This window comes from Mustela lutreola, chromosome 11 (assembly GCF_030435805.1).
Source record: "Mustela lutreola isolate mMusLut2 chromosome 11, mMusLut2.pri, whole genome shotgun sequence".
In the NCBI taxonomy this organism is placed as follows: domain Eukaryota; kingdom Metazoa; phylum Chordata; class Mammalia; order Carnivora; family Mustelidae; genus Mustela; species Mustela lutreola.
The window spans coordinates 27427825-27443351 of NC_081300.1; the positions used below are offsets into that span (position 1 = coordinate 27427825).

The window sequence follows — 15527 nt, forward strand, 5'->3', positions numbered from 1 at the left end:
TTGTCTTCTCATTTTCCTCATTTATAAAATGGAGATGATGGTAATGATTCTGCCTGTTCCATCGACCTCATGGATATGTGCCCAGGATGAAATGCAGTAGTATATGGAAATACTTTTTAAATCATGAAGGACCTTTTGGATGTAGGTGGTGGTGGTTCTTTGTGGCTTCAGATGAAGAATAGAGTAACTGCTCACTTACAGAAATTTCAGAACCCCTTGACTAAGTCTTAAGCACTTTTAGGCACTCAGAAGGCATGGATCTAAGATATATAGAACTTGGGCTTAGATATTTATCTTTACTTGTTTCTCATTCTATATTGTCCATAAATTTGGTGGTCTCATCGGGTTTACCAGATCCTGTGCAGAATCCTGCTGGGGGTCAGGAGTAGTCTTCGGTGTCTGATCTGTCACTTGTTCTTGTGGCCGCTTAGCTGAGATGGAAAGCTCTCACCATAGTTACCAATTCCTAGAGTTGGAGCTGTGAACTCTTCTCCTGTAGCATTATACATGTAATTCACAAAGGCGGTCCTGTCATTTTAAACTTTAAAATATTGAGAACTGTTGTTCTTGAGTTTATTTTAGGAAAGAGATTACACAAGAATCAGATATTTAAAGCCATGATGACATTTAAATGTATTTGGCTTTCCAGTAGAAATTTCTGACAGTGGTTATCCCCCAACCCAAAGCAAAACAAAACCAAAGGACAGCAAAAACCTAAGCCAGACTTACTGCATAACTGCCATATGGGGGATTTCATGGCCTGAAATACACAGTCTCATGACATTACTTTTAAGGCCTCTGCAAATTCCTCTTATTGTTTTGGAATAAGTTATACAAGAGAGTCAGGTCCTATGTGAGGTGCTAGAATAATTATTTAATAAGACAGAAGCTTGGCCCAACTGAACTTAACAGTTTCTTCAACCTTTGCTCAGGAGTCTAGCTACTGCTTTTCAGAATCTAGGTCAGTGGTGGTTTGGGCCACTAGTAGCGTGGTGATGGCGCCTAGATGTGGGTCTGGCTTATACTATTTAATTTCTTATTCTTTTTCTCTCAATAAGCTTTGTTTGTTTTTAATTGGTTAATTTGTAGGTTTGTCCAAAATACAGCAACAGTTTTGAGTGCTTCCCTGTTTTTAAAAGGATTTTTTTGAGATAAAATTCATATAACCCAATTTTAATGAGCATTTACTGAGAGTGCTGATTGTTTGCAAGATACTGGTTTAGGTAGGGGATAATTTGAAAATAAGGCTCTAGGTTACATTTAAGTTTATTCAAAGATGAACAAAACCTGGTTTCTACTCTCAAATTGTTGTGGTTTGTATGTGTATGTAAATTACAGCAACTTGAGGCATTTCTCACTGTGTTGTTTGAGGAGCACTTGAGTCTGAGTCACCCAGGATGACTAGAACCTGAAAATTCTTGGGCCAGAGCTGTGACCTACAAAATCAGGATCTGTGTAGGCAGGCCTTGGAATCTGCATTTTCCACAGTCTCCTGGTTTTTTTGTCGTCGTCGTTTGTTTTTGTGTGTGTGTGTGAGTAAAGCAATTGAAGATTATTAAATGAACATACAGAAAAAGCTTTCAAGAGTGAGAGGGGTCCCTGCAGAATTGCCACCGAGGGCCTTTAGAGTTGGTCTTTTCTAGAAAGCTAACCAGGGAACTTATATTCTTTTTAACATCTCTATTGATACCAACATTGGGCAAGGACTAGTGATAACACCTTCAATGGCTTAACATCCTTTGTAGGGTCTGGTTATTCTTTGTTGGTCATAGGTGATTATCATAAAAAAGACACCCACCCCACAGGCCTAGGGCAGGTGGTTGGGTTTGTTCCATTATGCCTGGTTTCCCCACGCCTGCACACTTTTGGGATTTCTGTGAGCCTGATCACGTAGCCCCCTATTTATCTCTCCCTGCCTAGCCCTGCCTGTCCTTTACTCATTTCTCCTCGCTAGAATAGTCTCCCTGTGATTTTTCTGCCCGCTCTGGTGTAAGAACCACCCATAAAGGGTATGATATTGCCAAAGTCAGGTATGGATGGAATTGTGTAATAGTGCTGAGGAGGAAATCAGAGGAGGGCTTCATAGTTGGAGGGATGGCAGCTTGGAGGTACGAGATTCTTGCCGTGCTCATCCAGGAATGGTCTCATACTCTGCACGCAGCGAGGCCTCTGGTTAGAAACATGGGTCTGAGCTGTATAGTGGAAGCCTTTGAACATGGGGCTGAGGAGTGTGAATTTCATTCAGTGATGAGTGGAGAGGCCCTGCAGGGTTTTTGATTCTCCTCCCTCTCATTGCACATGTGTCTGTGTACACACTCGTACCCGCATGTAGACTCAGACACATACATCCATATCTAAGCGCCTGTCACCCAGGCCTTAAAAAGATCTTTGGTTCAAAATACAGCTCTGCCTCCTATTACCCTTCCTGGGCCTTAGGAGCCTTACCGGTAAAGTGAGGAGAGTATCACTAGTAATACTTGCCTTGGTTTTTGTTAGGACGGAGTGAGATGATCTGTATGGTAGCGTGATTAGAACAGAGCCTGACACAGACGAAGTTTCTGTGCGAGTCTTGCTGTTACTGTTACCCGTCCTTGAGGTGTTGGTGGCCGAAGCATGTTAGAAAAATTGCTGTGTTGTGATTTAAGAACTTTTTTTTTCCTACTAGAGCAGGTCTGCCTGCTTTCTCAGTGTGGTGAAGTTGACTGATAAATGAAACTATTCCTACTCTTTAAAACACGCAGACTTGGCATTTGGCTGTTTATGTCGGAAATGCCCTTTGGGACGCTGTCGGTCCAGATGCTTTGGAAGCTCTTCTACCTCATGCACCAGGTGGAGAGTGGGAATCTGGAGAAGCTCTGCGTCGCTCTCCCGCCTGCTGAGTGCAAGAAGCAGCTTCAAGGTACAGTCTGGCCAGAGTGTGCCGCGCAGCTCTTTTCACCCTGTGCGCCTTCATGGCTTTATTCCTTTTATTTTTAGAAGGACTAAGAGAACATTTTACTCTGTATACTCGTATGTAATAATTTTGAAATTTGAAAGGCTGCTTTATTGCTTTGACATATTAGAATGATAATTCCAGTTTTCATTATTCTTGAAAGGCTCTGGGTAGTAATTTGGTATGATCCCAGCTCGGGGATGAGAAATGAAAATTGGGTTGTAAATGCCCCCATGGAGTTATTTTGAAAATATGGGACATTTGATGGACTACCTTTGATTTCTGAAATGTGTAAACACCTGGAAAGAAGTGTAGGCTTATTGCCTTCTTATTTTGCAAATTCCATCAGGGGAATGTATTTTTTAAACAGACTTTTTTTTCAATCTTTCCCCTGTATCTTTGCCTTTGTAGCATTTAGTTTTCTGTCATGGATCCCAAAACTCTAGTGCCCCCTAGTGACAAAATAGTGTGTTGCGTACACTGCATCCTCAGAGAAGTTGGTAGAATGAACACACTGTATACTGTTTATCACATTTAGTAGTATTGCAGTCATGGTTGTAACTAATTTCTTGCCCCAGATTTTCATTTATAAGAAAGTCTCTTTTGTTTGGAATGAATGCTATGTTTTCACTGAGTGCTTTGCTAGTCCTAGCAGTTCTCATTAGTAAGGTTGTCATCATTCATTTGGCTGACAGTTAACTAAGTTGTTTCAGGTATCTCACCTGGTGACAAAACCCACCACTATTCACTAGTGTCATTTAATCTTCAACAACCTTTTAAGGCAGATGGAGAAACTGAGGCTTGGGGTGTTAAGTATTATCTTTGAGGCTACATTATTTGTAGAGTTGGAATTTCATGTGGTCTCTGCCTTTTCCCCAGAAGCCTGTAGAAATCCATTCTGGAACAAAGAATCTTTTCTAAATATTATAAATATATTAAAAGATATTTCTAAATATCTTCTAATTTTATACCTCCTTTCTCTCTGGGAGAGTGATTAAAAGTGTTATCTCTTCATTCTTTGTTCTAATTTTCTTGCCCTGAATTTGCAGACCCAGAACACTTTGTGAATTTTGAGAAGTGTCTTTCTTCCATGAATAGCTCGGAAGAGATTTGCCTTCTGACTACATTTGCTCAGATGGCTCAGGCCAGAAGAACCAATGTGGATGAAGACTTCATAAAAATTATTGTTCTGGAGATATATGAGGTTAGAATATTAAGTTTTAGAAGTCAGCTAAAAAATGTTTTCTTTGGGATCTTTTGATTCTTTTGGGATTGCTTTACAAAAAAAAAAATGTGACTAGTACTGAGTATGGAAGGAGGTAGAAAATCAAACGAATATCATGTTGCTATAAGGAGTATTGAAAATACAAATCCTGCTCATTCCACTTCCCCTTACTCTCTTGACATTTGATGGGTGAATTTCAGTGAGGAATAGACCATCTGGCACAGCCTGACACTTGCAGTTTTATCAGTGTCTGCTGCTGCTTTGCCCCACAACACTGCCAGTAACACGGAGGTCTGGTTTCTGAGCCAGTTTATTTATTTGTAAAAAAATTTTATTTATTTATTTAGTGTGTAAGTGGGGGGAGGGGCAAAGGGTGAGGGGGTGAGAATATCAAGAGACACCCCAGTGAGCTCGGAGCCCGACACAGGGCTCGATCCCACAATCCCGAGATCATGACCTGAGCTGAAATCAAGAGTCAGGCGCATAACCATCTGAGCCACCCAGGCGCCCCTGCTGAGCCAGTTTATATGAAATGGTGGAAAGAATACTGACGCTCACGAAGAAGATGTGCGCTTGTTTTAACTCTGCTAGCAGTTGCCCATCTCACAGCTGAAAAGATGCCTTCCCACTCTGGGCTCAGCTTCCTCAGCTATAAAATGATGAGGTGGGATGAGATCCTTGCCTTCTTCCGCTAAGCCAACACTAAGGGAGGAAGAGAGTAGACTCTGGACCCTGAGTGTCTAGAGGCATAACCCATATATTTAAAAAGATGCGTATTTTCCATTTAGGGTGTCATTTATTTGTTTATTTTCATTAAAAAGTATTTCTTCCGAACTATTCAAGTAAATTTGAAGTCAGATTATGTTTGAAGAAGATTATCCTACTTTCTCCCCAGTACCCTGGTTTGAGAATGATACCACTGGATGATCCAAAGTTCTTTTCCAGGATCAAATACTAGGCTATTCAAACACTAGGCTATTGTACTTTGTACTTAGCGTGAAGTTCAGGCCTAAATCAGTCTGGCATGCCAGACTATCTTCATGATACGAGAATATTGCAGGGGAAAGACTGTTTCCATATACAGTAAGTGGTGTTCTCAAGGTCTTTTGTGAAAGTAATATTTGTGTTCTTGAGTGTTTCAAGGATGTTGGCCAGTACTTAGAGTAAAAATTACATTGTGTATTACATTCTGATTCTTCTTGTGTGTTTGTGTGTGTGTGTACATGTGTGAAATTGAGGCAGCACTTAATCTTACTGAGATGCCCTCTCACCTTTTTGTTATTTTTTTGTTCTATTCTCTTGTATTTTTTAAAAAATCTGCTTGCCATTGACATCAGTGGATTGCAGGCTGTACTTTGGAATATGTTGTTCAAGAAGCATTGGTGAACATTGCTATTTTAGAAGCTCTTGTCAGTGGGGATCTTATTTTGTAGGAGAAAATAGGTATTTCTATAAAATGCATTCTGATTTTTATCATTTTAGCAGTTTTAAAGAAGTTTTTACACCAAAGGGTATAACACCAAAGGTATTTATAGCTACAGATAGACTTTGGGATGTATTTACTATGTGGGGCAGTTGGAGTTGTTGTTTTATAGTTGCTTCCCTGCCCCTTCTGACTCCTAGCCTCAGGATAGATGGTTTGCTCTCTAAAGGTCCAACATCTTCTTGAACATAGTGTGACCTGAGGCTTAGTGTGAGATTCTTTCTCGTTTGCTTGAGGACATCCTAAATGAAGTATGGAACTGTGTTTTGACTGACAATTGACTGAAAGTACCATTTCCACTCCTCCCACCTTTAGGTATCTTACGTCACCCTGTCCACCAGGGAGACTTTTTCAAAGGTTGGTCGAGAGCTCTTAGGGGCCATCACAGCTGTTCACCCTGAGATAATATCTATCCTTTTGGATCGAGTTCAAGACACCATTGACCAGGTGGGAATGGTAAGAGCAATGATTTTGTTTGTTTTGCTTTTTTTTTGTTTTGTTAAATCCTACATTCATGGAGCAATGAGAAAAATAGGTTGTTGGGAATGTCTGAGTCACAGGCACGGCAGGGTGAAGAGAGCATGTACTGTGTCCCGGACTCTGCCACTCACCAGGCCTGCTTGGGGTTAGCAGCTTTGTACAAAAAGTCTGTAACCTCCCTAACAGGTCTTTCTTCTAACTGTAGTCTGTAGTTAATAACCGTTTGCATTGGCTATCATAATTTTTATGTTTTATACTTGGAAGAAGACAACCCTGATTAGGAAGAAAGGCCCTATTTACATCAGCCAAAAGCAAAATTAAAAGTGGTGATTTAGGTTGACTTCTGTCATTTGTCACAGCCCCTTTTGTAATCTTTGTCCATGTTAAAAACAGCTGTGTTGTGGTATAATTCATATGCCATACAATTAATCTGCTTAAAGCTTGTAAGCCAATGGCTTTTAGGATACTCACAGAGTTGTGCAGCCATCACCACTCTCAATTTTAGAACATTTTCATCACTTCAGAAAGAAACCACAAGGTCCTTAACTCTTACATTCTGTCTCTCCCTTCCTGGCAGCCCTAAGCCATCACTAATGTGCTTTTTGTCTCTAGATTTGACTCTTCTGGACATTTTATTTTATTTTATTTTATTTTTATTTTTAAAAAAGATTATTTATTTATTTATTCAACAGAGAGATAGAGAGGGAACACAAGCAGGGGGAGTGGGAGAGGGAGAAGCAGGCTTCCCACTGAGCAGAGAGCCCAAAGCAGGGCTTGATCCCAGGACCCTGGGATCATGACCTGAGCCAAAGACAGATGCTTACTGACTTAGCCACCCAGGCGCCTCTCTTCTGAACATATTATATAAACAGAGTTATATGATATGTGGTCTGTGACAGGCTGCTTTTACTTAGCGTAATGTTTTTCAGGTTCATCCGTGTTCTAGCATCACTCAGCGCTTTCTGCCTTTTGATGGCCAAATAATATTCCATTGTAGGCATGTGCCATTTTTAAAAACATGCACTTAATGAAGATCTTCATCATCATCTGTAGGCTGTAATGTGTGAGTTTTTCTAATGGCAGGGAGTCACGTATTATAACTTGAAGAGGAACATTTAAAGCACTTTTCTGTATGGTATTTGCAAAGGGCCCTTCTGTCTTGTAGTCACTGCATTATTCCTGTATGAAAGATGACTGATAACTGTCATTGCTTTATCACATTCAAAAGTGGGCAAATTCCAGTGAAAGACTGGTTCATGAGACACATTTTTTTCTAAATGAAGGATACATGACATACCATGCTTTCCTTGGAAGAGTACATGGTACTTTTTTTTACATTAAAAAATTTAAATGGTGGTAAATCATATGCAACATAAAATATACCATTTTAGCCCTTTTTAAGTTCAGAGACCTTATGTACATTCACATTGTTTTGCTGCCTACCGTCCCCATCATCCATCTGTAGAACTGTTTTCATCTTGCAAAACTGGAAGTCCGTACCAGTTAAACAGGAAGTCTCCTTTCCCTCCATCCTCCTCCCTCCAGTGCTGGCAGCCAACATTCTACTCTCTCTATGAGTTTGACTGGTCTGGGTACCTCAGATAAGTGAAACCATCCAGTATTTCTCCTTTTTGACTAGCTTACTTTATTTAACATCTTGTGGTCAGTGTTTATGCATGTCATAGCATGTGTCAGAATTTCCTTCCTTTTAAAGCCAGAATAATGTTCTCTTGTAAGTATGGACAACATTTTGTTTGTCTGTTCTTCTCTTGATGGGCACTCAGATTGCTTCTTCGTTTTGGCTGCTGTGAATAATGTTGCTACGAATAGGAGAATACAGCTCTCTCTTTGAGATCATGCTTTCCATTCTTTTGGGGATATGCCCAGAAGTAGAATTGCTGGAACATAGGGTAATTCTGTTTATCAGTTTTTGAGGCACCACCATACTGTTTTCCATGCGGTAGTAGTAGTTTTTAAGGAAAGCATTGTAGCCCACTGTGATATGCTTATGTTGAGATGAAAGGCTTTTTATGTGCAACATACAGGAGCATGTTTTTGGTTGTTCAGTTTTGAGTGATTATCTAATGGGATGAGTCCCAAAGAAATATACATGGGGGAGGTGTCACAAGATTCTTCCTATTTGATTGAGCTCATTACTATTTTCTCTTAAGTGTTTTTCTGGTTTTGAGTACACTTAAATTTTAAATTCAGTCATAATACTTCAAGTAGTAAACTGTGCCCAGAGGTATATTTAACTGTAAAAATTGGGACCATTAGGTTTTTAGAGCACATCTTGTTAAAGATGCCTCTGCTCTCTGTTTATACCTGTAGTTTTGCGCTCTGTGAATTTGCTGACATTTTTGGAGGAACTTGTTCAAACCCTCTATACTTTTAGATGAGTAGGATAGCTTTGAAGATTTTTGTTGTCACCTTGGGATAATCAGGAATCAGATCTAGCCCCAGAGACTGAGAATGATCTCTGGGTTCTAAACTGTTCTAGTTTTCACATGTTGAACCATTACTGTTCCCTGGCATAAAAGCCACTGAATCATGGTGTATTATTCTTGATATATGTTGATAGATTCAGTTTGATATTATTTTTTTTTTGTTGAGGATTTTTACATGTATATTTATGAGGGTATTGATCTCTAGTTTTATTGTTATGTCTTCGTTAGGTTTTGATTTTAGGGTCATGTTCGCCTCATCATGTGAGTTGGGAAGCATTCCTTCTTCTTCTTTTAAGAGTTTTTAAAGATTGCTGTTTATTCTAACTTGACTGTTTGATGGAGTTAACAGTGAAATCATCTCGCCTTAGAGTTTTCTTTGTAGAAAACCCTTTGGTAACAATTTGCATTTCTTAAACACACAGAGCTGTTCAGATTTTTATTTTTCCTTAGTCAGTTTTGGTAGGTTATGTTTTTAAAGGCATTTTCCAATTTCATCTAACTAGTTGAATTTATTGGCATAGAGTTTTTGGTAATATTCCCTTGTTAACGTTTTAATGTCCCTAGGTCTTTCATGATAGTCACACTTTGATTCTTAGTGGACAGATACATGCTAAACCATAATTTTATCTAGCTGGGATAGATGTTTTTCTGGACAGATTTCATTGCTGTACTAACTGTTCTAGAACCATTATTTTGCCCTTTCTTTCAGATTCTCATGGGGTAAAGTAGGATTTTTCCATCTTTAAAATTATTATTTTACCATTTTATTGAGAATATTCAAGACCCTTATTAACAAGTCCTCATGAAAATTTAACAGTGAGTGCACACATGCACACAAAGGAAAGATTTCTTTTTTTTTTTTTTTTTTAAAGATTTTATTTATTTATTTGACAGAGAGAGATTACAAGTAGGCAGAGAGGCAGGCAGAGAGAGAGAGGAGGAAGCAGGCTCCCCGCTGAGCAGAGAGCCCGATGCGGGACTCGATCCCAGGACCCTGTGATCATGACCTGAGCCGAAGGCAGCGGCTTAACCCACTGAGCCACCCAGGCGCCCCAACACAAAGGAAAGATTTCTTTAAAATTGATTCTTTCTACTCTTCTTTCACATTTTGTTTTGCCTCTCATTGGGAGCAGTGCAGAAACCTGAAAAATACTAGTATGTATGTATGTTCTAGATCTGTGTTGTCTGATACAGTGGCCACTAGGTACGTGTTACTATAGAGTCCTTAAAGGATGGGTAGTTCAAATTGAGGTGTCCTATAAGTATAAACTGCTCACTAGGTTTCAAAGACTTCATATGACCAAAAGTATGTAACCTGTCTCAATAGTTTTGTGTAATGATTATATGTTGATAACGTACTGGGTGTATGGGATTAAATGAAATATATTATTAAAATTAATTTTACTTGTTTAACTCTTAAAAATGTAGCTGTTAGAAAAATTAAAATTACATATTGACTTGCATTATCTTCCATTGGCTAGCACTGTTCTAGACATTATAAAATGAATTTCTCTTCTGATCAGTCCCCCTTAAAGCAAACTATTGAGTGAACCCAGATTTATCTTAATTTGCACACATGGATATGTTGTTCACAAAGTTGATGCTATAGACTTTTTGTAAACAAGTTTTATAAACTTTTTATTACAGAATCTTTCAGATCTCTATAAAAGAGAGAATAGGGTAATGGATCCCTTTGTACCCATCATCCAGCTTCAACAGTTACCAACTCTTGGTCGATCTTATTTCCTCTTCACCTCCATTGAGTCCTTTCCCTCCTCCCCAGATTGCTTGGAAGCTAACAGAAATATCTTTTTAAATGTCACAGAAGAAATAATTATTTTTTTATAGTTGACATGCAATATTATATTCATTTCAGGTGTGCAACATCGTGACTTGACAGTTGCATACATTATGAGATGCTCGCCATACACTAAATGTAGTCACCATCTGTCATTATACGTTATACAAAGTGGTTATAATATCATTGAGCGTAATCCTTATCTGTAGTTCTCATCCCTGTGACTTATTTTATAACTGGAAGTTTGTACCTTTTTGCCCATCCCCTTACTCTCCTCCCCTCTGGCAACTACCAGTTTGTTCTCTGTATTTGAGTCTAGTTCTATTTTTTGTTTATTTAAATAATTATTTAATGTGCTAAATCTTCTTTTATTTATTTATTTATTTATTTATTTATTTGACAGAGAGAGATCACAAGTAGGCAGAGAGGCAGGCAGAGAGAGAGGAGGAAGCAGGCTCCCCGCTGAGCAGAGAGCCCGATGCGGGACTCGATCCCAGGACCCCGAGATCATGACCTGAGCCGAAGGCAGCGGCTTAACCCACTGAGCCACCCAGGCGCCCTCTTCTTATAAAATAAATCACTATTCCTCATTTATCATAGCTTTGAACTTGGTCTTGGTACTCTTATATCTTTTTCTTAAATGGAAATAAGCCAATTTATATATAATAAAAGATTAATGACCTTTACAAAGGGTAACAAAATGTGCTTTTGGTGTATTACTGGTTTTAATACTTACTTCATTTGGTTGTGCATGATGTCCATTTCATTTGTCTAAAAATCAAACAAAACCTCACTTTTGGAAAAAATTTTTTCAAGCAGTTTAATAATATAATATTAAAGTAACAGGATTGTTCTTAATTTTGATCTTAATTATGATCATTTTCTTTCAAATAAGGTTTCTTTATACTTGTTTAAAGAACTGCCTTTGTATCTCTGGAGACCATTTGCCTCTGAGATAGCGGTGATTCGGGATTGGTTATTGAATTATAACCTGACAATGGTGAAGAATAAATTGGCCTGCGTTATTTTAGAAGGACTGAATTGGGGATTTGGTGAACAGGTATGTATTAAAACCATCCTCTAGAGACTGGAGGTTCTATACACATCGGTTTTAAGAAAACATTTTCTCAAAATGTAAACATTTTCAATTATCATTTGCAAGGTCTGCAAATTCTGTTAGCTGTGTCAGAGTTTAGGGTCTTTTCTTTAATTCTGTTTTGCAGAGTGACCATCCCTTAAATGAAGATAAATTATTCCATGGTGAAAATTCTTAACTTTTTCCTTAGACCATTTGTATCTGTTGTGTTCTCTCTAGCTGTTTACTGAAGTTCCTCCTACTTTCCTCTCCTGCGTTTTGTCTCACATGTCACTGCCACATTTGTTCCCTGAAATACTGTGCATTGGTTAAGAACCTGCACTCACAGCCAGCCTGCATGCCTGGGTTCCGTTCCCAGCTCTGCCACCTCCTGCCTACGTGACCCTGAATGCATCCTGAACTCTCAGGGCTTCAGCTGGTCATCCGTCAGCATTGATAAGAGCATGCTTACCTTGTAGGGTGGTTGTAAGCATTCAGCAAGTTAGGACAAGCAGAACATTTAGGACAATTCTTGGTGCACATTAAGTACTCAGCAGTGGTAGTTTTTGTTAATAATAGTTTATTAATAGCTTTATTAATAATAGTTTATTATTATTCAGAGTTTGCTACCTATCATATTTATCATATGTCTCCAAAGATGCCATGTCAATGATTTTAATTATGAAAACTTGCCTTCCTCTTTACCCTAGACCTTACTAGTTAGCTCCTAGAGCAGAATGTTTCGATGTGATACAGGGAAAATCGAAGAGAACTCAGCCCTCTCTGCCTGCCAGCTTTTGTTCTGAGCAAATCATTTAGTCCTCATAGCCGTCTTGTGAGGTTTGCATGAACTTGACCCTTCTTGTACAGACGAGAAAACGGGAGCCAGGCAGCTCTTTTCCCTGGGTGTTCCTAGCTACCTGGGTCTGCCCCTGGGTCTGTTTGGAGCTTCTCCTACTCCAATGCTGGTGGGTGAGCACTATAGGGGGTTGTCTTCCATTTTTACGTTTTGTGATTTGTGAGTAGACCTCCCCCTGCCCCCAGGCCTTCCTCTTCCACCAGGCTGTGTGAAGACCTCCCTGTGAGAGTCTCTGTGATCCTTTGTTAGTTAGAAAAGTCATCTTCCATTAAAGGATTAAGAAATGTATTTCTTCAGGTTGCAAGGAAGGTTGGATGGGAAATTGGATAGGCAAATTTAAGCTTCTGAAGGAATATTTTATCTGTGTTATTGAGTATCCTTTTTTTTTTTTAAGATTTATTTATTATTTATTTATTTAGAGAACGCACCCGTGTGTGTGTAATGGGGGGGAAGCGCGGGGTGCAGATGGGGCAGAGGGAGAGGGAGAGAGAAACTCAAGCAGAGACCCTGAGATCATGACTTGAGCTGAAATCAAGACACTTAAGTGACTAAGCCCACCCAGGTGCCCCTGTGTTGTTGAGCATCTTACATATTTTCCACTGATGATAGAATAATGAAAAGAAGTATAGACTTAATTTATTAAATATTTTCATATTTAATAATAATTGAAAAATTTTCCAGTTTGTGGCAATGCCTTTAAACTTGTAACCCAAAGACTTTATAGAGCTGCTAGAGTGGGGAGAGGGGAGTTACATTCAAAGATATGTTTGATACCTGGGGTCCGAGATGAGTCAGTTTCAAACCTATGTAAGTGCAGTATAATGGTTCTTTAAGATTTCAGTGTCTTTTCCTATTGTCATAACTTAATTGTTAGGGGATGTAATTTTTGGAAAGCTCAAGTTCTATATCCAAGATTCTTCTTTACTACTTTTCTTAGTCGTTTTGTTCAAGGGTATGTTAAAGAAAAAATCAAGATGGCATGTTTGTGATTATTTTTCTCCTTCAAAGGGTACCCTTCATTTGGATCGAGCAGTCCATGCTGAAGTGGCTTTAATGATTCTCGAAGCATACCAGAAATACCTTGCACAGAAGCCGTATGCTGGGCTTCTTTCTGAAAGTATGAAGCAGGTATTTCCTTTTCTTATATATGGAGAACATCTTTATTTGTAAGTGGCCTGGGTGGATATAGTTACAATGTTTACCCTTAGATTGCCTAAGAACATCTGGCAGTTTAAGAGATTGAAATTGAATTCTGTGGTTGGATAAAGATTTTCCTTTGAGAAGTAGCCTACATATGACCATTTTAGTATTGTGGAGATCCACGTGAGCTATAGCTGGCAGGTACTGGCTCAGGGGAATGGACTGTTCAGTCAGGAACTTTGCAAACCAGGTTGTTAACCTATTGATATCTTGAAACTGACCATGGTGGGAGTTTTTATAGGACCAAAATTGACAAACCCTGTAAAGGATCTCCCAGGCTCCAGCTGGTTGTTAAAACTTACTTATCATCACAGCATTTGTTGTGTACCAACTTTCGAATTATTACTCCTTTGCTTGCACTGACTCAGATCAGGTTCACAAAGTGACTAGCAAGTGAGCGGAAGTGGTCAGTTGTGAGAAATTGCTTTAATTGAGTGCTGCAAACACTGAGTACTGGTAAGTAGTATGTCCTCTCTTTTGAGGACGTTGTTGATCACAGAAGGAAATGGGCGGGGGAGCTTACTGATTTAATTTGTATGTGACTAATGTGGTTTAAAATAAATAATTGTTTTAGGTTTCATATTTGGCCAGTATTGTTCGATATGGAGAGACACCTGAGACCTCATTTAACCAGTGGGCCTGGAACTTGATCCTGAGGTTAAAACTGCACAAAAATGACTATGGAATACAGCAGAATTGTCCAACTGTTCCCTTCTCCAGCACTGTGCCTGACATGACAGAGTCACCCACGTTTCATCCTCTCTTGAAAGCTGTTAAGGCGGGCATGCCCATTGGCTGTTATCTTGCCTTAGCTATGACCGCTGTGGGCCACAGGTACAGTGTGGGCTGAACCCCTAGGGTTGCTGAACCTTAGTCAATGATTCTAGATCTCATTTTGCACATCCCAAGGTCTGAGACCTCCATCAAACCTATCCAAGGGTGATGAGGACCAAATTATAAGCCTTATTAATGGCTTCTCCAGGGGAAATGCTGCCCAAATTCATATAAGACATAATTGTACCAGAGAGTCACCTCATAGAGTGTGGAGAGGGTATGCCTGTCCACAAGAGTGGACAGCAGTAGGTGTCATGTCAGCAGTAGGTGTTTTCCTTGGAATAGAGAGCACATAAAAATAATTGGCTATCCATACTGCATTTTGTTTAAAGTGATGGCAGCCCAGCTTCTCTGCTATAAGCCTAAACCGGCCCAGGGAAAGGAAATTTCCTGATCACGTCTCATGCCTCTCTGGCATGAGTCCAGAGTTGTCTCTGTTTCTTCCACTGGAGCATTTGCGGCACTGTGTTGTAGTTGTTCAGTCTTCCCGGGATCGTCCGTGAGGTCCTAACCTCACGAATCATGTTTATCTTGTGTTACCATTTCATTCCTACTACTGATGATGGCTGTAGCTGGTGCCGTAAGTAGCTGGTGCAGAGAGTAAGTGAATGAGTTCTTAATTGGTTAAAAATCCTTTTATTTATTTTTTTTAAAGATCATTTTCCTACGGTGTATTAATTTTTTCTAGCCTACCTGTTTTTCTAAAATCTCTTTCACCTCCACACTTTCTGGTTCACACATTTTAGGCTCACTGTGATATCTCATTAGCATCCCAATTTCAACATCTTGTTTCACATTACATATATTTTTGGTGAGTTGCCGGCTGTCCTATCAGTTGTTTGTGCTCTGAAGTGGGAGAGATTTGGAATTGGTAGTTAGCTGCCTTCAGGCTGCTGGCAGTTCAGTGGAGCTGGCGGACAGAAAGCAATTGGCGCTGAGGATGTGACCGTGGGCCAGCTGAGGTTGGTAGAGCGATGCTCCACCACCCTAGCTGCTCTTTACAGTGCTGTCTGGAGTGATTCTAAAGCTACCTGGATGGGGAAGAGGGTGAGAATCAAAATCTCATTGGCCTGGGGGCCAGATTATTCTAAGGTCCAGCCTGGATTGGGAAGGAATTTCAAGGAAGGAGAGATCATGAGTGCAGGATACCTACATGGAGGAGCTAAGCTTTGGAGAGGAGTCTTAAGTAGAGAA

At 39.6% G+C, this 15527-nt stretch overlaps 1 protein-coding gene across 3 annotated transcripts in view; it reads left to right on the forward strand.

Annotated features, from left to right (window-relative positions):
• Positions 1-15527, forward strand: part of EPG5 (ectopic P-granules 5 autophagy tethering factor) — a 105521-nt gene that overhangs the window by 27879 nt on the left and 62115 nt on the right. For all 3 annotated transcript variants that reach the window (XM_059140863.1, XM_059140864.1, XM_059140865.1), the window contains 6 exons: positions 2742-2899; positions 3982-4136; positions 5956-6096; positions 11261-11425; positions 13308-13427; positions 14074-14333. In XM_059140863.1, coding sequence (XP_058996846.1) covers positions 2742-2899; positions 3982-4136; positions 5956-6096; positions 11261-11425; positions 13308-13427; positions 14074-14333 — 999 coding nt within the window. The remainder of the gene's footprint in view (positions 1-2741; positions 2900-3981; positions 4137-5955; positions 6097-11260; positions 11426-13307; positions 13428-14073; positions 14334-15527) is intronic.